The 24770-nt window shown below is 43.2% G+C and overlaps 1 protein-coding gene across 4 annotated transcripts in view; it reads right to left on the bottom strand.

Annotated features, from left to right (window-relative positions):
• DOCK11 (dedicator of cytokinesis 11) overlaps window positions 1-24770 on the bottom strand; it is a 404878-nt gene that overhangs the window by 6383 nt on the left and 373725 nt on the right. For all 4 annotated transcript variants that reach the window (XR_011023561.1, XM_068250928.1, XM_068250930.1 and 1 more), the window contains 2 exons: window positions 21675-21775; window positions 17828-17966 (listed from right to left, as the gene is read on the bottom strand). Coding sequence is in view for 3 of the 4 variants with exons in the window: in XM_068250928.1 (XP_068107029.1) it covers window positions 17828-17966; window positions 21675-21775 (240 nt within the window). In the remaining variant the exon portion in view is untranslated. The remainder of the gene's footprint in view (window positions 1-17827; window positions 17967-21674; window positions 21776-24770) is intronic.

Raw genomic sequence — 24770 nt, 5'->3', positions numbered from 1 at the left:
GTAATATTAATAGCATATGCTGTGTACCGGAAGTTAAATTCTAACGATAGGCTTATCTTTGCCGAGAAAGAATATCAGCATTGTATGACTTGCCTTTGGTAAACAGCAGCTGTATATATGGTGCTTTGCATGGTATCTCAATAGGAAAGACAACAAACACTGAAATAATAATAAAACAGTCACATGCCCCATTTGCCGCAGGTACATGCAAATCCTTGTACAGATAAGTAACACTGTGAGTGTCATTTGCAACAGTTATACCCAGGGGAGGCTAGTTATTCAAAAGTCCCAAATCCAAATAAATGGAAAATATTAGCATTTAATACAGCTATGGATTAAACAAAAAAATGTAAACCACACCTAAACTGGACTGAAAAGGTGGCTTTTACTTACCTGGTGCTTCTTCCAGAAACTTGTAGTGTGTCAGGTCCCTTTGCATCCTCTGGATCTCCTCCCTTCTCCCACTAGCAGGTCCAAACCCTCCAGTCACGCCTTCTGCGCATGCTCGGTCCCATGCACACACACTCCATGATTGCAATCCTGTGCGCATGTATGGTTCTGAAAAGAAGGAACCGTGCATGTTCCTGGCAATAAAAACATGATGGTGGAGCATGTGTGGACTGGAGCGTGTGCATAAGAGACCATGCATGCGCAGAAAGCACAACTGGAGCTTGAGTCACAGATATTTTGTTTTGGACCTGCCAGTGGGAGAATGGAGGGGACCCAGAAGATGCCAAGGGAAGTGACACAAAACATGGGGCTGGAAGAACCCCAGATAAGTAAAAGTTACATTTTTCAGTTTAGTTTAGGCATGCTCTAAGTGCCATTAGAAAAGACACAGAACATTTACATTGCACTTTTCTCCTGGGGGAGTCAAAGCACCACAGCTGCAGCCACTAGGGAGCATTCTATAGGCAGTAACAGGGTTAGGGAGTCTTGCCCATGGTCTCCTTACTGAATAGGTGCTGGCTTACTTATCAGGAAGAGCAGGATTCAAACCCTGGTCTCCTGTGGCAGAGGCAGAGCCCTTAATCAGTACACTATCCAGCCACTTTTAAATCTTGCTATAGACTTTCAAGATGTGCCACCATGATCCACCAGCTCTGAGTGCTCACGTGTCACTAATGAACCAATATGCTCAGTTCAGCCAGAAGGCTGCGGCAGGGAATTTGAGCAGGTTAGTTGCTCAGCTGCAAATGTATAGCAGGTGAAGTTACCAGACTGATTATGTTGGGTTGTCTGAGTAAAAAGCACAGAAAGAAGTGGATTATCAAATACCGTATTTTTCTCTCCCCAAATTTTTTTTTTTAATTTGTCTTGGTCCGAAGGTAAAAGTGCAGAGGTGCGCAGGAAGCGACTTACCCATCCAGCGCCACGCCGCACTCCTTTTTCGCTTATCCCTGCGTCCCTCTTCTCCTGAATCTTGGGCACACGTGCACCGGGGTCACACTAGATGTCAAGTGTGCGCCGCTCGTGTACCAGCAGCTGCCGGACCAAGGCTGCAATGCGAAGGCCACGTGGACATGAATGGGGGACCCGGAGCTGTACAACGGCAGGAGTCCGCCATACAGCAAAGCATGAAGATGGACACCGGGGAGAAGATGGAACAAGGCTGCATTGTGGAGGCCACGTGGACATGAACGAGGGACCCGGAGCTGTACAGCGGCAGGATTCCGCTATACAGCAAAACAAGAAGATGAATACTAGGGAGAAGAAGGACCAAGGCTGCATTGCGGAGGCCACGTGGACATGAACGGGGGATCCGGAGCTGTACAGCGGCAGGAGTCCGCTATACAGCAAAGCAAGAAGATGGACACCGGGGAGAAGAAGGACCAAGGCTGCATTGCGGAGGCCACGTGGACATGAACGGGGGATCCGGAGCTGTACAGTGGCAGGAGTCCGCTATACAGCAAAGCAAGAAGATGGACACCGGGGAGAAGAAGGACCAAGGCTGCATTGCGGAAGCCACGTGGACATGAACGGGGGATCCGGAGCTGTACAGCGGCAGGAGTCCGCTATACAGCAAAGCAAGAAGATGGACACCGGGGAGAAGAAGGACCAAGGCTGCATTGCAGAGGCCACATGAGCATGAACGGGGGACCCGGAGCTGTACAGCGGCAGGCGGCCTGATTTTTGTCCTCAAAACCTGAGTGTGTCTTATGGTTCAAAAAATATGGTTTTTTGCTAATAGTAGACTTCAACTTTATATTTAGTTGTCCACATAGAGTTAGTAGCAATTCAACATTTTCAGTAAAGATATGTATTGGGCAAGCACAGTGGCAAAGTAGTTTCCATTCTGCAGTGAGTGCAAGAGTCCTAGATCCATACACCAACCATGCCAATACCTAGGTAGGTGGTCTTTGTATGTTTTTTCTCTGCTTGCATGGAACTCCAGTCCCTTCACACAACAAGGCAATTACACTGTAAACCCATCTGAGCGACAGATGGTGACAAGAACTGTTCAAAGTGCTTCCTAAACCGCTGTGGAAAATGCACAACATCTATCCACAAAAATACTATAAGCAGTATTACTTTGTAAATGGCATCTATTGGCTATTGCCTGCCTTGCTCTTTTTCTTGTGGGCACAAGGAATATTTTAAACTGTAACTATTGTCATTTATGAAGGAAAGCTGAGAGAAGGGATTTTATTACCCCTCCCCCGGGTGTTTGACTATCCTGAAATGTTTCTTGCTTGTGGATTTGGCTCTGACAGCTTAGTGTGTTTTAGCACCAACACCACCAGTACACTGCAGTGCAGTGTTTTGTCATTACAAGTCAAGAACTACCGTAGACGGGTCTCTACCTGAGCTATAAGCCCACCACCCAAATAACATAATTACAGGCAGGGACAGATACAAATGAAATTGAGCCCTAAGCAAGATAGTAGCTTTGTCTCTCCATTATGGACCTTTTTGTGACCTAAGATAGGGAAGGGGTCAGAGAAAGTGGCAGTTGGGCCTCGACACCCACCTGGCCCCAGGTACCTGCCTAGGCTGCCTTGTGGATTATCTCTAAACTTTATTCTCATCCTTTAAATTAATATATTTATTACTTTTAAATGTTATTGTGAAATAAAACTAGTGATGATAGATAGGACCAGCGTGGTTTGGATGATAACATGACATAGGGTGTGTCAGAGGAGTGTCTTAAATTATCCATCTTTCTTAAAGGGATACTTAAGTCAAAAATAAAAAATGATTTTTACTCACCTGGGGCATCCCTCAGCCCCCTGAAGCTGTATAGTGCCCTCGCAGCCTCGCTCCGATCCTCCTGTCCCCACCGGCGGCTACTTCTGGGCTCGGCGACAGCCGCTGACAGGCTGGGAACGCGAGTGATTCATGAATGTCAGTTAAACAAGGTGTGTATGATGATCTGCAGATCTCATAGACTATGAATGCAATTTGCAGGAACGGATCTTTGGTGGGAACAGATCTTTTGCAGATACTGATCTTTTGTGTCTGTACAGCATCTGTGTGTGCAGCATCTTGCAAAGATTTTTTTCTGATGGGGAGTTCAGCTACATAGAATAGACTGTGTAGAGTATGGCTCTCATACTACATGAAGGGTGGTAAGATTGGTCTGTGATCTTTCATTTTCCAAAGACTATAGTCTGATGTGTGTATGAGCCTTAACTGTCGGGCATAAAATTAAAAATCAATTCTTTAGTTTTATCTGGTAAACCAGTAATACGGATGCTAATCAGGCAATCCAAAAGTTAAAATCACTATTACTTATCTTGCTGATAAATGATCATTCCCCAGTTTACCTGACCCTTATTTGGTAAGTTGCCGCACAAAGGAAGTTGCAGGGCATGCTGGGTTGTCTTTTTTTGCTTCTTTATTTCACCTCAGACTTAACTAATGTACAGAAGCAAAAAATGACAACCCAGCATGCCCTGCAACTTCCTTTTTGTGTACCAAATGTTGTGTGTACCAAATATGAGTCAGGTAAACTGGGGAATGATCATTTATAAACAAGAAAAGTTATAGAGATTTTAACTTTTGGATTGCCTGGTTAGCATCCTTATTACCGTATATTCCGGCGTATAAGACGACTTTTTGAACCCTGAAAATCTTCTGCAAAGTGGGGGGTCGTCTTATACGCCGGGTGTCAGGTGCGGGTGTCAGTATTTGTGCCAGGCCGAGCTTACCGGGTGCAGCAGCCTTGGCGGAAAGGTCCACTCGTGTCCTGGGTCCTTCTATGTCCTCCACTGTCCCCCTGCATCATTCCTGTCCGTGTCCCGTGTTTGAAGATTCAAAGCTGCAATACAGTAACTAGCATCTTGCGAGCAGCCGCTCGCGTGGGTAACGGCAGCTTCCTGGTTCCGGGTCACCTGACTGGTGACATGTGCGTAGGAAGACACTGAACTGTGGAGCGCACGTCACCAGTCAGGTGACCCGGAACCAGGAAGCTGCCGTTACCCACGCGAGCGGCTGCTCGCAAGATGCTAGTTACTGTATTGCAGCTTTGAATCTTCAAACACGGGACACGGACAGGAATGATGCAGGGGGACAGTGTAGGACATAGAAGGACCCAGGACACGAGTGGACCTTTCCGCTAAGGCTGCTGCACACGGTAAGCTCTGCCTGGCACAAATACTGACACCCCACACCTGACACCCAGTTCTAAAATAACACAGCCTGAACTTTTTTTCCATCCCCTGGATGACTGTAGCACCCAGTAATATACAAAGGGTGTATACAGGGGTGGGCCAGGAGGACAGAGGAGGCAGGTTGTGAAGAGGGGTAGTCTTATACGGCGAGTATATGGCAAACTCTTTATTTTAACTGAAAAAGTTGGGGGGTCGTCTTATACGCCGGGTCGTCTTATACGCCGGAATATACGGTACTTGTTTACCAGATAAAAATAAAGAATTGATTTTTTTATGTTATGCCCGACAGTTACACTTTAAAAAGGGCCAGTGAAAAAAAGGGTCATAGTTTAAAGATCTCAGCTGTATTGCCTGAGAAATTCTGAAAGAATTAATGGAGTATCCCATTTCTGATTTAGTCAACAGATGCATTAAAATCATGAGTGGATTTTTTTTCCGTTTATATTCTCATTTCGTTCTCCTCAAAGCCTCAACATTCTTTTTAGCTTAATGGAACTTGCCGACAGCGCAATGTTAATCAGGTTAATACACAAACTAGACTCTAGGATTCAGCACATACTAAATGGGGAGCGTGACATTCTTACTACCGTGTGAAAGCTCTCAGCAGCCAAATAAAATGACATTTAGCCCCTGGGGATGTACTAATCAGGCAATGCACAGAGTAAGATGAGCGACATAATAAGCTGCTTCATGCTGCAATAATGTCAGCAATAAAAGCAAACATTCCATGACTTTTTACTGATTTGACTATTTTTTGCAATGCAAATCTCCAATCTTAAACAGATGTCTTTATCATATTTGCATATTATTATTTGTAGATGTGCAAAACACTGTAAGCGGTAACAGTCAGTAAGAAATTGCCTTCCTTTCACAGATTCTGGGAGGTTTGGTAGATTAATTTTAGGTTTGGAAACCCAGGTACCGGTAAGAAAAGGAGACAAAAAGAGCACCAGGAGCGCCAATAGTGTAGTATTTCTGGAAAATGGGAAATGTAAAGAAAAAAAAAAACACTCACAAACGTGGGTTGCTATAGGAAACCACAATTTCAGGCACGTGGAGGACTGTCTCCACTAAGTTATGATGTCTCGGTTGATCAATGTGGGTCGTGCTCCAGAAAAAACAAAGGACCACTGGATGTAGCTGCAGAGGTAACCCCTGGCACGGGGAGGAGACAATGCAAGATGGGAGGAGGCGCCCCAATTGTGATTCAATGTGTAGTGAGTGGAGGTAAGTACTAGGAACAGTCTTACCTCATGATAAGAGGTTAAGATTTTTATTGTTGGACACCAATAAAAAGTCTTTCTCCCTCGCCGTCTTGCTGGGTGGCTCCTGTCTCCTGTTCCCACACACGCCTCCGTCATTCTGCACAGTAACTACTGAGAAGCGTACTATGCTCCCGGTCTAGGCCGTGCATGTGTGATAAATGCGGCTACCGGGCCATCCAGCGGGGACAGTAGACACCCAGGGAGAGGCCCTAGCAGCCTTAAAGGAGTCATCAATTAAATTATGCTACCCCGAGTACTACTTATCCGGGGCTTCCTCCAGCCCCTTGCAGCCGCTATGTCCCTTGCCGCAGCTCTGCTGACCCCCGTACCCTGATGATGCGCAAGACACTCCGGACCACATGGAGGTGACTGACAGCGGCGCTCGCGCAGGCACAGTAGAGGATGACTTGGAGGTTGTCTTGTGCACCGTCAGGGAATGGAGGCCAGTTGAGCTGCGGCGAGAGACGTAGTGGGCTAGAGGAAGCTCCGGGTAAGTACAACTGGGGGTAGCATAATTTAATGAATGACTCCTTTAAGGGGGCTTAACCGCTTCAGGACCACAGGCTTACACCCCCCTAATGACCAGGCCATTTTTTACAATTCAGCACTCTGCAGCTTTAACAGTTTGCGGCACGGCCATAGAACTTAGCACACAAATGAATCTTACCTCCTTTTCTTGCCACCACCAGAGATTTCTGTTGGTGACATATGATTGCTGCTGCCGTTTTAATTTTTTTTATTCATTTTATTGTTTTTTTTTTTGTTTTTTTTAATAAAAATGTCTAGGGTTTTTTTTATTATTATTATTCCTCCCACCCTCCCCCTGTGATCCAATCACATAGATCGTCTTTCATAGGCATCAGCCTATGAGAGCAGTCTGTTTAACTGCCTATCTAGGGGACAGCTAAGCGACTGGGCTGTCACCTGTACAGCGCTGCACTAGATTGCAGCTCTCCACATGTAGTTTCTGCCGGCATTCTGTTGATTTACAGCTCTAGATCGCAGCTCTGTACAAGTAACTTCTCTTTTTTTTTCTTAAATTCTTTTATTTAGAGAACAATATCAATACAAGGCACATTAATGATACAGTATCTGCATGACATTCTTGTTGACAGTACAATAGTATCCTTGTGGGCAGAGCATGCAGATTTAGACAATTTGGAAGTGCTTAGATAAAAACATGAACATTTATATAAAACATTTCGAAGTATGAGATATTGAGACAAAAGATGAGGTCTAGATCAGGAAATGTTATCTTAAATTGAACTCTATTTTATCTTATATTTATAGAAAAGCGAAAAGTAATTCTTTAAACTGAACCATATAACTAGGGAAGTCTCAAGGGTGTTTGCAGAGAAGATGTAAATTGCCCGTTAAATACTTCAGGATAACAATTAATGCCTTAGGATCTGTTTGAAGCTAATATACTCATAAAGAGAGAAGAAAGAAGGTGACAGCACATTCATTTAACATTCCGCTTCCATGATCTGTTTGAATTCAGAGGAATATCTATAGGTCAGCCATAGCCTCCAGATAGAGGAGAATTTTTCAGATCTACCTTGTATAGAGAACACGTTCTGTTCTAAATCGTAAATCAAATCTAGTTCCTTGACCGTATCAGAAATAGAGGGTGTTCGTGTAGATCCCCAATTTCTGAGTAATAAAGTTTTAACAGCGTTTAAGATGTGCCGTACCACAGAACCCTTGCTAAGACCTTATACGCCAATTATTAAGATTGAGGAGGTAAAATTGTGGAGTAAAAGGTTCCAGACATTTCTTTTAGGATCATTTCAATTTTTTTCCACAAAGCACTAACACTAGGGCATTCCCATAAGATGTGAAGTAAAGAACCTTCAGCAGAGTTACACCTCCAACAGCTGGAATCTGTATCTGGAAACATTTTGGATAGCTTTAGGGGCGTATAATGCCAACGTGTTAGAATTTTATAGTTAATTTCTTGGATGTGTGCTGCCGAGGATGTCTTGTGAGCAAAAATGCACATTGTGTTTTTTTGGGCGGAGGAGAAGCTAATTTCCAAATCCGACTCCCAAGCTGAAAAGAAGGGGAGTGAATCTACATATAGATTGGACAGTAATCTGTATATCAGGGAGAGGGTCTTCTTAATTGGATCTGTGGCTAGGCACATCCTCTCAAATTCTGTTTGGTTGAGTAAGGAAGATATGGAAGATGAATGAAGAAAGTGCTTAATTTGCATCAAACCCCACCAATCCAAATCAGGATTTTGGAATCTATTCCTAATTCATTTAGAGGGGCCTAGTTGTTCAAAAGGAACATATCTTGAGGTTTGTTAGGCCCTCTCATTTTCCAAAACCCCAAGAACCCAGGAGCACATCCAGGGGGAAAGGCTGGGTTGTTCAAGATAGGTAGCAGGGGGGAAGGCCATGGAGACATTGTGTAAATTGCACGCATTTTAGAGAATACTCTAAGAGTGTTCAGGACAAGGTCTGATCTTGACCAATCTCTTTTCAAGTTATTTGAAGACCACAGCAAATTGGATAAAGGATACAGGCCTCAATTCACGGAGCATTATCAAACGTTTATCAAACACTTTATCAAACGTTTGATAATTTACCTCATGGGTAAAATCTCATTTTGAATTCACTAAGGTGTTATATATTTGTTGAACGTTTTATCGGTAAAACATTCGATAAATGTATAACATCTTAGTGAATTTAAAATGAGATTTTACCCATGAGGTAAATTATCAAACGTTTGATAAAGTGTTTGATAAACGTTTGATAATGCTCCGTGAATTGAGGCCACAGTGTCATAAACTGTTCAATGGAGACCCATTGCTTAGTGTTTGCATGTCTATGCCGGTCGACTAGTCTGGTGAGAACTGCTGCATTATAATAGTTTTGCACGTCTGGAAGAGCCACACCACCTGCCTGTTTAGGCCTGAAAAGAGTCAACTTTTGGATGCGAGGGGGCTTACCTTTCCAGATGTACCTGTTGAAGGTCATCTGTGTCTTTCTGATAAAGGAGTCTGGAATAGGTATAGTAACCTCGGCATTAAGTTCATTTTCACAATGGCTATCCTACCGAACCACAAGAATTGTGGTTTATCCCATTTTTTAAGATCTGCTGTTAAAGTGTCTAAAAGAGGTGGAACATTTTTAAAGAATAAGTTTTTATTGTCGGGTGTGATCTTAGTTCCCAGATATGTTATGTGTTGTTCATTCCAGTTAAAAGGGAAATTTTCCGCAGTATTACCTTGAAGGTCTCTAGACAGGTTTATGTTAAGGGCTTCGCATTTATCGAGATTAATTTTGAATAAGGAAAGTTCTCCAAAGGTCTTAAAGCATTTCAATTTTGGGGTTTAGGGCTACATTTAAATCACCCCCTATAACGATACTGCCCTCTCGAAACTGGTCTAGAGTGTCTAAAATGTTTTGAATAAAAGACACTTGGTTCATATTTGGGGCATACAGCGAGCAAATAGTATATTTCTAATGGTTGATTGAACATTTTAGTAGGAGGAATCTGCCCTGATCATCACCTTTAGTCTCGATGTCTGTAATCTGAAGTTTTTGTTTAAGAGGATAGCAACCCCCTTTGATTTAGTATCTGGAGAGTTGCTTGTGAATAGTAATTGAAAGCGTTTGTTCGTGAGTTTTGGGGTCGTTTCCCCTCTGAAGTGTGTTTCCTGTATTAGGACAACATCAGCTTTTTGTTTCCACATGTCATGTAATAGAGCTGTCCTTTTTTCCGGAATATTCAGGCCTTTGGCATTGATTGAGATTATCTTTAACTGTGCCATTGGCAATGGGTGCCTGTATAAGCTAGGCAAACAACCTCTTGAGACGTAGGAGAAGGGGTAAAATTAAACCATAAAACCATAAATGGAACTGCAGAAAAATAGCATATCATCACTTTGTGATTAACAGTCACGTGCACTGGCCTATGTGGGTATGAAACCATCATGTCGACTGTGTCCCAACCATGTAAACCTCACTCGGATTTGACATCATATGGCAAAGTGCATTGTTATAACATTAACCAACTCTATTATACTATTGCATAAAAACAGACTAAAGGATTCAACCAACTAACTCCATATAAGGGGAGTGTCCAGGGGTAAACCCTATCTCTGAACATACAATGCAGTTTTCATTGTGAATGCACAGGATACTACTGTCAACCACAATTTAACATATTGAGGGGTTGGTTGGGCGTACCAAGTCTGGTGTATAGGAGGGGTTAAGGACACTCAGAGTGTTTACCCACCAACAGTGTAGAACAGGATAGGTGTCGGAGCGTTAAGGGTTGGGAGGAGAGGCTTGGGGGGGGATGACAAGGGTTGGTGCTGGAATGTGAGGTGCCAATATTTACTACGGCTTCCTGTGTGGACAAGAAGGTTTTGCTACCTAGATGGCGATGTTATGGTGTTAAATAAGTTGTGACAACCAATAAGGAGGGCACAGTACACTCTGGTGGCAAGCATGTATAGTGCATTTAAATTAAACAGAGGCACTAATTACCTTTTGATCCTTGCCTATAATATATAACCCAATGGTGAAGATAGTCTAGCAAGGCAGAGTATAAACATCTATAGGGATCCATCTATATCTTAGACCTTTGCATATATAAAGCGTCCGTCCTCTTGTATGCATTTGAGTATGCAAGCATTATACAATATTGCATTCAGGGACCTTCTGATAGAAGTAGCAAGATATCATACACCTTGTAGATCTTTCGCGACATTGCTAAATACAATCGTGCAAAAACATACATCAAAATTAAGTGCGGTGTGTAGACTATACCAAGCTTTAGTTAAACAAGAGATATCGCAAGGAAGCAGAGTAAAACCATGAAGACGGTAGACTTAAGGCACCTCGTGACCCAGCTCCCCACCCCACTTAACTAAGAGCCCCCCCTCTACAGAGTAGAAAATAGCTGATTGTAGGACCATAGACATATAAATTAGTGAGAAGCGGCCATTAATAAAGGTCCCATTATAAGGAACAAGTATGCAAGTGCGACACATCTTGTTTTGACATGCTCCTCTGAGACGATATACACATCGCTGCACATAAACAATATGTTATAGCCACCGAGAGACTTTCATAGTTTTTAATATGAGTAAAAACGTGTGAGCAAGCATTATGGGTGAAAAGTTGCTTAGGCAAGGCCCAGAGTTGAGTACCCGTGTAGTACCGCTATCAGCGAAGTCTATAAATGTGGGTAAAAGTCTTCAGGCCCCCCCGTGATCCAAACCCCCATCCCAGATCCCACCTAACTGAGAGCCCCCAAACTCCTAAGTGAGTAATTTAGGATAAGTACTTATCTGTCGAAGTTGCAATTGTGATGTTTTCAGGGATGATCGCCTTGCAGGGATTTTGATGGACACTGTCGCTTGGCGCGCTGAGGTAGGCCCAAGAAAAGTTGCTCGGGTTGCCAATCGGGGACCTCAACTTCAGGGATATCCAGAGATTTGAAGAGGTCTGGAAGGTCTGCTGGCGTGCGGAGGATAAACGATTTACCTTTCAGAGTAATGATCATTTGAAAGGGGAATCCCTATTTGTATACTGCGCCATGCTCTTGCAGCTCTTTAAGTAGAGGTTGCAGAGCCCTGCGTTGGGCCAGGGTGCTTGGAGTTAGAGCCTGCTAAAGGCCAATTCGGTTTCCCTCATATAGGATTTCTGCTCTTTGTCTCGCTGCTTTCATAATGTTCTGTTTCAGAAAGAAGTGGTGAATCCTGCATATCTCGTCCCTCGGTGGCTTAATGTCTGCGGGTTTAGCTCTTGGGGCGCGGTGGATGCAGTCTATTTTAATAATGGCATCATCTGGGTTTCTTAGTAAGCCATTGAAAATGGCTGTCACCTTCTCGCAGAGTTGCTCTGAGCTCACTGATTCTGGGAGTCCTTTCAGCTGAATGTTGTTCCTGTGGCTTCGGTTTTGTAGATCCTCCATCCCAGCCCGTAGTGCAGTGTTGAGCATGGTTTGGGATTTGTGCGCTTTCTGAAGGGAGGCAAGGTCGGCCCGGACAGCAGCCAGGTCAACTTCCACTGCTGAGAAACGGGTACTGTTGTCTGTGACTGTAGCGTGTAGTGTTTGGAGTTCCGCTCTTGTGTTAGCCGTGATCCGGTCCGCTAGCTCCGTGAGATCGTTTTTGGTGGGCAAACTGTGAAGGTAGTCCCAAATCTCATTGAGGGAGCGAGACGTATCCTTGCCTTTGTTGCTGCGTGAAACAGAGTTGTCCGCCATCTTGGCCTGATCCATCGAGGAGCACGTCAGGAACTTTGTCACTGATTGTTGAGATGAATCTTCTTTCAAGGGCGTTTTAGAAGTATTTCGCCTCCTGGATTCCCTGGACATAGTTTGGTAGGGAGAAAGTTGGTTTTCGAGCAGTCATGAGAGTGGTTAAGTGCTGCCGAGTGAGGAGCTCTGATCAGGCATGTCTTTACGTCGCCATGGCTAGCTGTACAAGTAATTTCTGATGGATTTCTATTGATTTACAGCCTGCCAGCCCAGGCACGTTGTTTACCGTAACTCAGCAGGATGTGCGCACATCCACACGTGCTATCCCGGCTGATCTCCACCCCAGGACTTGGCGCCGATCAGCATTAGACGGTCTTGGGGAGCCATCTTCCCTACGCCTATCCGCGTGAGGCAGTCGGGAAGGAGGTAATCAAGCCCCAAGTAAGAATGGTCCCTTAGGTGGTGTTCTCAGGTACACTTTAAAAAAATATTTTTTTTAAAAATGGGAGGTAAAGGTGGCCTTACCTCCTCCAAAAGGAAACTCAGAAGGAAACTCGGAAAAACACAACTCTGAGAATTATGTGAGTTTTTTTGGACAATTAAAAGTTACAGTTACCTATATCATCTCTGAATCTCCTTTCTATTAGAGATCTGTGAGCAATGTGTGGGCAGGTAGTAAATCCCTCTCTGTAATATTATAATTGGGAGAATATCTTTTTTTAGGAAAAAGACTAAAAAGCCATTAAAGTCCTTTTTGATGTGATCCACTTCACCTCAAAACAATTCACTGCGTTAGTAGAAAGAACTATGGTATAATAAACATGAAATACAAAGTCTTGCAGCTCTTGTGGTACAAAAAATATCAAAAATCTTTATTGACACAAATACAAAAATGTCTTAAAAGGGGAGGTTTCTGCAGGATGCTCCTTATTTGCATGAATAATCATAGGGGTTCCAGTATTTTGTAATAAAACAAGGCTTTCAAGAAATTGATTGGTAGTAAATCCCTCTCTGATCAGACTTGATCAAAAAAGGACCTATCAGATGGTCAATCTGGTGTCCATCTGGTGTCCACCGACTAATGTATGGTCACCTTTTGACGACACTGTCAGTAAAAACCTTTCAAATTCCTGGTTTCTGTCAAGTGAGGAAGCTCAAATGATTAAAGTAGGAAATTCGCCCTCTATATCCAGTACAGGTTTCTAAAACAGGTAAGCAAATTTAGGACCATTTAATATTGATGAGCATTTCTTTGCAATTGCTACTTAGTAACAAGTTAAGTAACCAATTAACACTAGTACATACATGTCAAACTCTGTCCCAATGTCCAAATTTGGGCCTCAAATTTGGCCAGCAAGTGATTTACCCACTTTGCATTATGTTTGGCCCACTCTAACTGTATCTCGAGTGAAGCCCTAGACCTCCTGGGAAGCCATATGGGGGAGAGAGGGGGAAAGTATTAGACACCAGGGCACTCTAGAGGGGACAGCGGGAGACTACTAGCCACTAGGGAACTGTTTTACAGGTGTGAGGGAGAACCACTAGGTAAGGTGTTTAGGGGTGGGAAAGGGAATCACTAGACAACAGGGAACTGTATAGGGGAGGCAGGGAGCCACTAGACCACAGGGAACTACTGTATATATGGGAGGGGCCACTTGACACCAGTGAACAGTATAGGGGAGAGAGTGGGGCAACTAGACACCAGGGAACTGTATAAGGGAGGGAGGTGGCCACTAGACATTAAGGTTGGCCCGTGACTTGGTCCCAGTGTTCTAGTGCTATAGTAATACTGTCATAAATTAAAAACTAACAATACTGACTAAGCAATATTCACTTACTCTTCTTTGTTTTAATGTGAAGACTAATCAAAGATTTAACAAAAAGTTTTAGGACTGCCCATTTCTTTTCCCTATTTCAAGCTCAAGGGAGCTGTTTTTTTTTTTTGGGGGGGGGGGGGGGGGGACTCTGTGTTTACCACAACAAGGCTGTAGATAAACTGGGCTTGATTCACTAAGACAAATAGCATGCCTTATCAGAGTTAACACACCTCATCAGAGTCGACACACCTTATCAGAGTAGCATAGTGAGCGCTACAAACGTATGCCTGCTAATTGGCAATGACGAGAGCTCCACTCGTCCTGCCCTGAGCCCCTGTGGGTCGAATCACTTTAATGGACATTATCCCCGCACTTTGATTGGTCCAATAGGCTGCTTGTCAAGTTTCCTGTCATGTGAGCTCTCGTCATTGTCAATTAGCAGGCATAAATTCGTATCGCTCGCTATGCTACTCTGATAAGGCATGTTAACTTTGATAAGGCGTGTTAACTCTGATAAGGCATGCTATTTGTGTTAGTGAATCAAGCCCATTGTGAACACTTTCTGAGCGCTTTTCTGACAATCAGAGCATTCCGAGGTTTTTGTTTTTACTTTTAAACACGCTCCCATTGACTTGCATGAAAATAGTGGTAAAATTGTTGTGATCACTATTTTTCTAAAAAATCACAATCGCTGCAATTTTTCCACGATTTTAATGCAAGTCAATGGGAGCGTTTTTAAAAAAAAAACCTTGGTATGCTCTGACGGTCAGAAAAGCACTCAGAAAGCGCTCACAATGTTTTTCAACAGCCTTAAAGACCTGGGGGGTACTCACCTCGGGTGGGGGAAGCCTCCGGATCCTAATGAGGCTTCCCACGCCGTCCTCTGTCCCACGGGGGTCTCGCCGCAGCCCTCCGAACAGCCGGCGACTGTGCCGACTGTCAGTTCAATATTTACCTTTGCTGGCTCCAGCGGGGGCGCTGTGGCGACTTTCGGCACGGAAATAGACGGAAATACCCGATCTCCGTCGGGTCCTCTCTACTGCGCAGGCGCCGGAAACTTGCGCCTGCGCAGTAGAGCAGACACGACGGCGATCGGGTATTTCCGCCTACTTCGGCGCCGAGAGGCATCAGAGCGCCTGCGCAGGAGCCAGGAAGGTAAATATTGCGTCACCGCTGCACGGAGGGCTACAGCGAGACCCCCGAGGGACGCAGGACGGCGTGGGAAGCCTCATTAGGATCCTGAGGCTTCCTCCACCCGAGGTGAGTACCCCCCAGGGGCCGTTTTGTCGTTACAGTTCCTCTTTAATGTCTAATGTACTGAAAATACTGTTTAATGTTTATGAGGCTTTAAGCGGAATATAACCCTGCATTTCAACTTTGCTCTAAAACATTATTTACAGTATATTATATGCAACCAGCATTTTTTTTTTTAATAGACCAGCATTGGAAGGGTTACACAGGGCTTTAAAGTCCCTAGAGATTTCTGCAGACGCATCCGAACTTCAGTTAGATACTTTTTGTTTACAAATATGTATCTTTTAAGTGTTTATTGTGACTCATCTCTCTCACTGAGAAGGAGCTTGGAGGACAGCCAAAGAGTGTGTAACTGTTTATCAATAGATACATCTAACTAAATAGAATGTAACTATCTGAACGTCTGCACGGAACTTAAAACCTCTGTGTTTAACCCTTCCAATGCTGGTCTAGTAAAAAAAAAAATGCTTTTTGCATATAATATGCTGTAAATAATGTTTTAGAGCAAAGTTGAAATGCAGGGTTATATTCCGCTATAACATACATAATCATTATATAAGTCACTTTTGTATGGCAGATTCTGAAGTGTCATTTTCCATTTCAATGAGAAATGCATGCAGAGGAAAATGTCATTAAATCTAACATTAAAGTTGACAGATGATCATAAATCTACATTTGTTTCTGAACAAAACAATTTAAGTACATGAATAATACTTGACAGATACCTGCTCCAGGGGTTTAGTCAGCGAACACCCATTATTGAAAACAACTGACACTAGTCCTGCACCCAACTTGAATGTATTGTTTGCACGCCACCTGAACACAGGTGTATTATTACAGCACTCAGGCCATTTGACATTTTTAAATTACATTCACCAGCTTTACATCCAATCAAACACTACAAATAAGCATATCAGAAAATGCAGGGAAATACCTGTTTTTGGACACCACTGTGACTTTAGCCTAAATGCAACCTTATAACATTTCATATAGGAGAGAGTGACTCATGAGTAAATTAGCAAGTCAAGAAGTGCCCAAAAAATGTTTATTCAAATCTAAAGAGAATCTGCCAGGACTGCAAAAGGAGTCCCATTTTACACTTGCCTTGCAAGTGTGCGTTGTGTTACCCTGTTTTAAGGCAAGGCAACGCAAAGGGCTCTTTCACACTAGGAGCTGATCTATGCATTTTCATGGATCGCTCCTGGGCTGCATATAAAAAAGTTACCTTGAAAGTCTATTTGACTTTCATGCTAACTTCCACATTAGAAGAAAGCGTTCCAGAGCGTTACGTTGTAACGCATCTGGGAACTTCGTAATGTCCAGCCGCTAGGTGAAATAGAATGACCGCCGCTAATCAGCATTGCACTGCGACTTCCCGACATTCACCCCGCAGATCATAATGCGTGCACAAAATCGGTTCACAAGCGATGTGAAAGAGCTTAAAGTCAATGCAAGGCAATGGGGCCTAACACACTTACCGCGTCATACCGGAAGTGCCTGCTCATCCGCTAAGCCACCGCAAACTTTGGGTTACAAACAACTGGGTTTGCTAGCATTTTGCAAGACACTGAAAAAATGTTATGAAATTTTGACTTGCTAAGCAAACAACATCTTGATATACAAGCACAGTACGTATACATGCATCACGTCATCACAACTGAACCAATGGTTCTTTTCTCTTTCATGCTGCAGGATTTGTTAAAGAGAAGGTCCAAGCAAAAAAAAAAAAATGAGTTTCACTTACCTGGGGCTTCTACCAGCCCCATGCAGCCATCCTGTGCCCTCGTAGTCACTCACTGCTGCTCCAGTCCCCCGCTGGGAGCTTTCTGACCTCGGAGGTCAGGGCCGAATTGCGTACATTTTTACACATTCCCGCTAGTGCAGGAACATTAACGCATACATTTTTACGCGTTAGTGGTGCAACGCGTAAATATTTGTTCCTGCACTATTTGGAATGCGTAAAAATGTATGCAATGTGGCCCTGACCTCCGAGGTCAGAAAGCTGCTAGCGGGGGACTGGAGCAGCAGTGAGTGACTACAAGGGCACAGGATGGCTACATGGGGCTGGTAGAAGCCCCAGGTAAGTAAAACTCATTTTTTTTTTTTTTTGCTTGAACCTTCCCTTTAAAATGCACGCTATGCAGTGCTAGTGTACCAGGACCAGACAACACTTTATCTGCAAGGAATTTTCTGGCCTGATCTTCTAAGGTATCTTCAAGCATCTCCAGTGCATATATTATACTTTGTTCAGTGAAGCCCGATACAAACTTTCAATTAAGATTGGCCAATCACTGACCAATTTTAACACCTTCATGTAGAATGAGGCCCCTTTCACACTGGGATCTTTTCATTGCATTGTGTTACCCTTTTTTTTTTATCTCTAAAGCAATAAAACCTATTGGGCATTTCATACCTTCCATGCCCTGGCGTGACAACAGCGTGTTATCGGCAACCACCAGCAGCATCGTGTGGTGACCGGAAGTGATGTAAGTCTATGGCACTGCATATATTGTAAACTGTTTGGTCTCCCAGTAACATTCTAGGATACTGCATTCACATGCCTGCACCTTCCTCAGCTTTCTACAGTATATTAATGATTAACCAAAGCCCAACTCTGTCCTGTCCTATTGGGGGAAGAAGAAGGAGAAGTACATACCTGCTCATGAATAATCTCTGACAGATCTTTCACCATATCTCTAAAGTTTGATTTCAGTCCTTCATGATACTCAAACTGATCTTCTTTAATGAGCTGTTCATTCAAATCTAGTGCTGTGCCGCATGCTTGAATAAACTGCCTATAAAGTGATGCAAATAAGAGTTACAGTATAATTAATCCAAAACCTGCCTCTGATACATGCAACCCATGTAGCATCACATAGTACCATGGATACAGACAAATGGTGTACCAGCTCACTCCCAAACAATTACATGACTCTCACTTTCTTTTTGGCGAAGCCAGTTGCGTATGGTCTGGTATTAGTCATGGAGAGAATCCGAATACATAACAACAAAAGTTGTTTAGGTGATACCTTTAATGACTAACTGTACAAGATTTCTTTGCAAGCTTTCAAAACTTTAAGTTTCTTCTTCAGGCATGTTTCAGAAAGGGATCAGAACTATACAAAGTACTGTAGGACAGTACTTTGTATGGTTCTGTGGGACAGTACTTTGTATGGCTCTGTGGGACAGTACTTTGTATGGCTCTGTGGGACAGTACTTTGTATGGCTCTGTGGGACAGTACTTTGTATGGCTCTGTGGAACAGTACTTTGTATGGCTCTGTGGAACAGTACTTTGTATGGTTCTGTGGGACAGTACTTTGTATGGTTCTGTGGGACAGTACTTTGTATGGCTCTGTGGGACACTACTTTGTATGGCTCTGTGGGGCAGTACTTTGTATGGCTCTGTGGGACAGTACTTTGTATGGCTCTGTGGGACAGTACTTTGTATGGTTCTGTGGGACAGTACTTTGTATGGCTCTGTGGAACAGTACTTTGTATGGTTCTGTGGGACAGTACTTTGTATGGCTCTGTGGGACACTACTTTGTATGGCTCTGTGGGGCAGTACTTTGTATGGCTCTGTGGGACAGTACTTTGTATGGTTCTGTGGGACAGTACTTTGTATGGTTCTGTGGGACAGTACTTTGTATGGCTCTGTGGAACAGTACTTTGTATGGTTCTGTGGGACAGTACTTTGTATGGCTCTGTGGGACAGTACTTTGTATGGCTCTGTTGGACAGTACTTTGTATGGCTATGTGGAACAGTACTTTGTATGGCTCTGTGGGACAGTACTTTGTATGGCTCTGTGGGACAGTACTTTGTATGGCTCTGTGGAACAGTACTTTGTATGGTTCTGTGGGACAGTACTTTGTATGGCTCTGTGGAACAGTACTTTGCATGGTTCTGTGGGACAGTACTTTGTATGGCTCTGTGGGACAGTACTTTGTATGGCTCTGTGGAACAGTACTTCGTATGGCTCTGTGGGACAGTACTTTGTATGGCTCTGTGGGACAGTACTTTGAATGGCTTTGTGGGACAGTACTTTGTATGGCTCTGTGGGACAGTACTTTGTATGGCTCTGTGGGACAGTACTTTGTATGGTTCTGTGGAACAGTACTTTGTATGGTTCTGTGGGACAGTACTTTGTATGGCTCTGTGGGACAGTACTTTGTATGGTTCTGTGGAACAGTACTTTGTATGGTTCTGTGGGACAGTACTTTGTATGGCTCTGTGGGACAGTACTTTGTATGGCTCTGTGGGACAGTACTTTGTATGGCTCTGTGGGACAGTACTTTGTATGGCTCTGTGGGACAGTACTTTGTATGGTTCTGTGGGACAGTACTTTGTATGGTTCTGTGGGACATTACTTTGTATGGTTCTGTGGGACAGTACTTTGTATGGTTCTGTGGGACAGTACTTTGTATGGTTCTGTGGGACAGTACTTTGTATGGCTCTGTGGAACAGTACTTTGTATGGTTCTGTGGGACAGTACTTTGTATGGCTCTGTGGGACAGTACTTTGTATGGTTCTGTGGGACAGTACTTTGTATGGCTCTGTGGAACAGTACTTTGTATGGCTCTGTGAGACAGTACTTTGTATGGCTCTGTGGGACAGTACTTTGTATGGTTCTGATCCAGTTCTGAAACATGCCTGATGAAGAAACAAAGTTTTGAAAGCTTGCAAAGAAATCTTGTACAGTAAATCATTAAAGGTATCACCTAAATAACTTATTTTTGTCATGTCTTCAGATTCTCTCACTTTCTTTGTCTCTTATGACCCAAAGCTTCCCTTCTGAGAACCTGCCAACCTAGTCAGACCAGCCCCTCATACAGTGAGCAGCTTTTCTTCTAAGTTCTCTCTTGCTGGTCCCATGCTTATTAACTGTGTGGGAGATTTTGTGTTAGGTGCCAGCCTCAGACTGTCTGTCCGCATGGACCATCCAGCAGGTGGTATAGCAGATGTTATCAACAGTTAACTGTAGCAAGTAAACCAGTAAAACAGGCTTTTGTCAAGGGAGTTTAGAAAAGGGTGGTGGATGATATGCACTGCCTTGGTACGAGTCTAAAAAAGTCTACAAGAACATAATAAATGCATGCACCTATGCAGTAGAGCGGACCCGTTCGGGCTCAGCTATTTTGGCTGGAGCCCGAGGGGAAAGCCACTACTGCACATGCACACAGCAATGTAGGTTATTGTTGTTGTTTACTTTTTTGTGGGCTGGAACGGAATATGGAGAGGGACGGGGGAAGCCTCATTAGGATCCTGATGCTTCCCTCTCCTGGGGTATCTGATTGTTATTAAAAGTAAAGTCACAGGTTTTCGTAAAAAATAAAAGACAAATGTTTTAAAATTTGCATTGATGCATTGATGTTTTTTAAACCATTTTCCTTGGGGGGGGGGGGGGGGGGGGCGGGGGGGGGGACATTGCTGATATATAAATATTTTTTGAGCTATTAGATAAAAAAAAACACATATTTTGATCCATGATAATGGTACGATAGCATTATGACTAGCAGAAAGTTTTGATTCACAATAATTCCATCTATTGGACATAAAAGGTCTTAAAAGGAAAAAAAGAATACACTTTTGACCAATAAGCCTTCTTTAGACTCTACCTCAGGGTTAGGGAACCTATGGCTCGGGAGCCAGATGTGGCTCTTTTAATGGCTACATCTGGCTCACATACAAATCAGTAGGGGTTGATTCACTAAGCTACATTGCTCAAGCAGCGCAGTTTAGGCCCCTTTTACACTTAATCAGTTGCTCTCAGTTAAAACTAAAAGAAAACTGATATTCAAAGTAATGCCCATGTTTTCCTATGGCACAGTTCCCACTATACACGCTTTAACTCAAACTTTTTCACAATGCACTGCTATGGAAAGAAACGCATACCAAAGCACACTAATGCATACCAACGCATTAAGTGTAAAAGGGCCCATAGTGTGGCAGCGCAAGAAAAATTTTCAAAGTAGGCACGCTACTGCTGTAGCATGCACTACTAACTTACTTGTGCCATCCCAAAACAAACGGCTGCTCCAATTGTCCCACTCTGGACCCTGTCCGGTTCAGTGACATTGTAGGACGAGATCTCCGCACTTTGATTAGCCCAATAGGCTGCCTGTAACTTGACAGGCAGCCTATTGGGCCTAAGTGCGGGGATCTCATCCTACAAAGTGAATTAACCCCCAAGTGTGTGGGGGGGGGGCTCTCACGGAATTACATTTTAAAATATGTGGCGTTTATGGCTCTCAGCCAAAAAGGCTCCTGCCCCTGCTCTACCTGCTCTACCTGCGGGCTACAACGGTACAATACTCTACTGCTAACATCATAAAGACTAATAAGTGCATATTTAGCATATTAACAATGTATTTGGGTTTTAAGCTGAACAAGCAAGTTCAATATATCACAACATTAAAGTGTCATCATCAGTAAAGCCACATGATTATAAAGCAATCAAATATCAGTACAGAATTCAAGTACATTAGATATTAATATGTGCATACTTAAATATGTCTTTCAGTTCTTTGACCTTTTTGCTGGAATATTTGTTGGATCGGCTGTCATCTAGAAATGCCCTGGCATAGGCTAAAGGACCGGCGTTTACCTAAATGTATTTCAAATTAAAAAAAAAAAAAAAAAAACAGTTAGGTAAGTGTATGTCTCAATATGTAAATTGTATGACCAGAATCCAAACATACATTATATTAACTTTCCAAAGATGTAAAGGAGAACTCCAAGGTTAAAGTGTCTAATGATTGGACTGGGCAAAAACAAAGGTGCTAATAAACCAAATATGAAATACTTAAGGAAAAAGGAATACCGGTAACCTCACCTGTAGTAAGCCAGAACTATGTTTTGCTTTATACTGAAAGTGTTGTATTGGCATCTGTTGTCATGTAGATTCTATATCATTTGAATGGAATAGCAAAGCATCTGCTATGTATTACAAACACATGCAGCAGTGCATTCAGCACAGCAACCAATGCATTTTCTTTACACTGAATGGCACAATAGTGGGACAGCACTTCACAGAGTACATACTCATGTCACAAACTGTTCCTTAGATGAACTCACAACCTAATCCCTCCCATAGGCATATGTTCATTGTAGTCTATGGCCAATTTAGGGGTAAGCCAATTAACCTAACTGTATGTTGTGGGAGGAAACCAGAGTGCCTGGAGGAAACCAACACAGACACAGGGAGAACACACATCCCCAGTTGTGCTTACATTGGTAGTTTTTGCTAGGCAGAGTTTTCGTCTTTAACGATAACTCATTGTTATTGCAGTTTAGGTTAAGTACACATTTGGGACTTCTGTCACCTGAAAATAATCATTACAGTTTGTTTTGGGTGGCTATTTTGAAACAGGCAGTTTTCAGAAACACTTTTCAGATTCCAACTGTGCAGCATGTTCTGCTCTATTTAGGGTGTGTAGAGGGGGCAAACACACAACCAATGGGCATTGGGTGAGAGCAATCCATACAGGTGGGTCACAGAAGAGGAAGGCAGCCACACTGTGGGGGGGACCTGTACACACTTAAGACTTTCAGCCAGGTCAATGGGGAGTGGTCATTTCAGAAGAGAAACTCTTATGTATATAACTTTACATGCAAGTAATGTGTTTCCTATAGTGCTACAGTATTACAGCATTTAACCAATACAGCTCCTCCTACGGAGTAGTGCAATTTTGCAATTGGGTTGGACGCTCATCGTGTATATATATTCTTCTAATGTGTTTCCTAGCCAGCTGCCAAAATGGTGTTTTAAATTGTAAAGCTGGTAATTAATGAAACACCAAAAATGGTATAAATGACAAATCGTATTCCTATTCATTGCTCAATCCATGACAACTTGTGGAGCTCAGTTTTCCTTTAACATTTGCTCTCCTACTCAATCCAGTTCCTCTCTACTGCTTAGCAAGCAGTTAAAATGCTAATAAGATCAAATAGGAGCCATCCTTGGCTTCATTGGCAAAAACGTGGTGCATGCATTCCACAGCCAGATTGAGTGATATGCAAGTGGTGCAAGGATAACAAGCTTGTCCTAAATGCAGCAAAAACTGTTGAATTGACTGCGGACTTCAGAAGGCACTCGCCCAGTCCTCAACCCAGTGTCCATCGATGGCACCGAGGTGTCTAGGGTAGATAGCATTTGGTTCCTAGGCACTACCATCACCAATGATTTGAGATGGGGTGTGAACACCACCATAAACCAAAAGAAGGCTCAGCAGAGGCTGTTCTTCTTGAGGCAAGTAAGAAAGTTCAGTATGCCACGGGAGTTAATGACTAGTTCCTATACTTCCACCATTGAATCGTTGGTTTTTTTTTTGCCTCTGCTCCTCCATCATCATCATCATCATCATCATCATCATCATCATCATCATCATCATCTAGTACTCAGGGACAAATGCAAGCGACAAGCATAAGCTCCAGGAAAGTAATCAATGTCGCTGACAGGATCACTGGGTTACCCCTGCCACCGCTGAACCTCCTCCAGCATCTAGAATGAGGTCCAGGGCCAACAGGATAACACTTGACCCCTCCTACCCAGGCAGCCGTGTCTTCAACCTCCTTCCTCAGGTTGCTGCTACTGGACCATCCCCACCAAAACCTCCAGGCACAGAAATACCTTCTTTGCTCAACCTCCTCCTGAACTTAAGCCTCCTCTCCAAAGTCATACACCAGAATAGCCCCTCCAGCATCTCTGAAGGACTAGTGTACTTTCTTTTTTCTTTTCCTATGCCTAACCTCCGTATGCGTATCCTATGTTCACCTTTCAGCTATTTTGCATTATGTCATATATTGCTATGTTGTTGTTTTGCCCTATGCTAATTGTCATGTGTTACCACAAATAATTCCCGGAGATGACACCTGTTGCACTTGGCGAATAAAGTGGACTCTAAATCTGATGAGATGAAAAAAACTATAACCAAGATCAGTTAAATCATTTTAATCCATATTAAGATTGCGTTTGTTTGCTGGGTGCTAAAAGAAAAAAGTATTATATAGATAGGCAAGATCAGGTAGAACCATGAAAACAGAAATGTTTAATAAATCGAAGACCACAGCTAACAAATTGATCAATACAGTAAACATATACTGTAGAATGTGACAGAGAGACTTTTCACCTTGAATTCTTGAGATTCTCACATGCATTATACACCCTTGTCACATATTTGATCAAACTGCCCAAGGTTGTTCTGTTTCTCGCCGATACAATGTTGCTGCCTCTCCTGCTGCAGCCTTCTCACTGGCTGGTTCACACAAGTTCGGAGCAGGTTTTCTATAGACAACCCCCCCCCCCCCCCACCACCACCACCACCATCCTGTGAGAATAGGGAACAGAGTAGGAAATTCCTCCATTTAAATGAATACCCAGGTCACTGTGTAAGCACTTAAAGAGGAACTTCAGCCTAAACTAACATACTGTCATTAAGTTACATTAGTTATGTTAATTAAAATAAATAGGTAATATAATCTCTTACCCACCCTGTTTTAAAAGAACAGGCAAATGTTTGTGATTTCATGAGGGCAACACAGGTGGGGGTGGCCACAGAGCTCCAGACTTCAACGGTGAGTCTTTGAGCTTATGACAGGGG

Source organism: Hyperolius riggenbachi, chromosome 8, assembly GCF_040937935.1.
Source record: "Hyperolius riggenbachi isolate aHypRig1 chromosome 8, aHypRig1.pri, whole genome shotgun sequence".
NCBI lineage: Eukaryota > Metazoa > Chordata > Amphibia > Anura > Hyperoliidae > Hyperolius > Hyperolius riggenbachi.
This window is presented reverse-complemented; position numbering and strand designations above follow the sequence as displayed.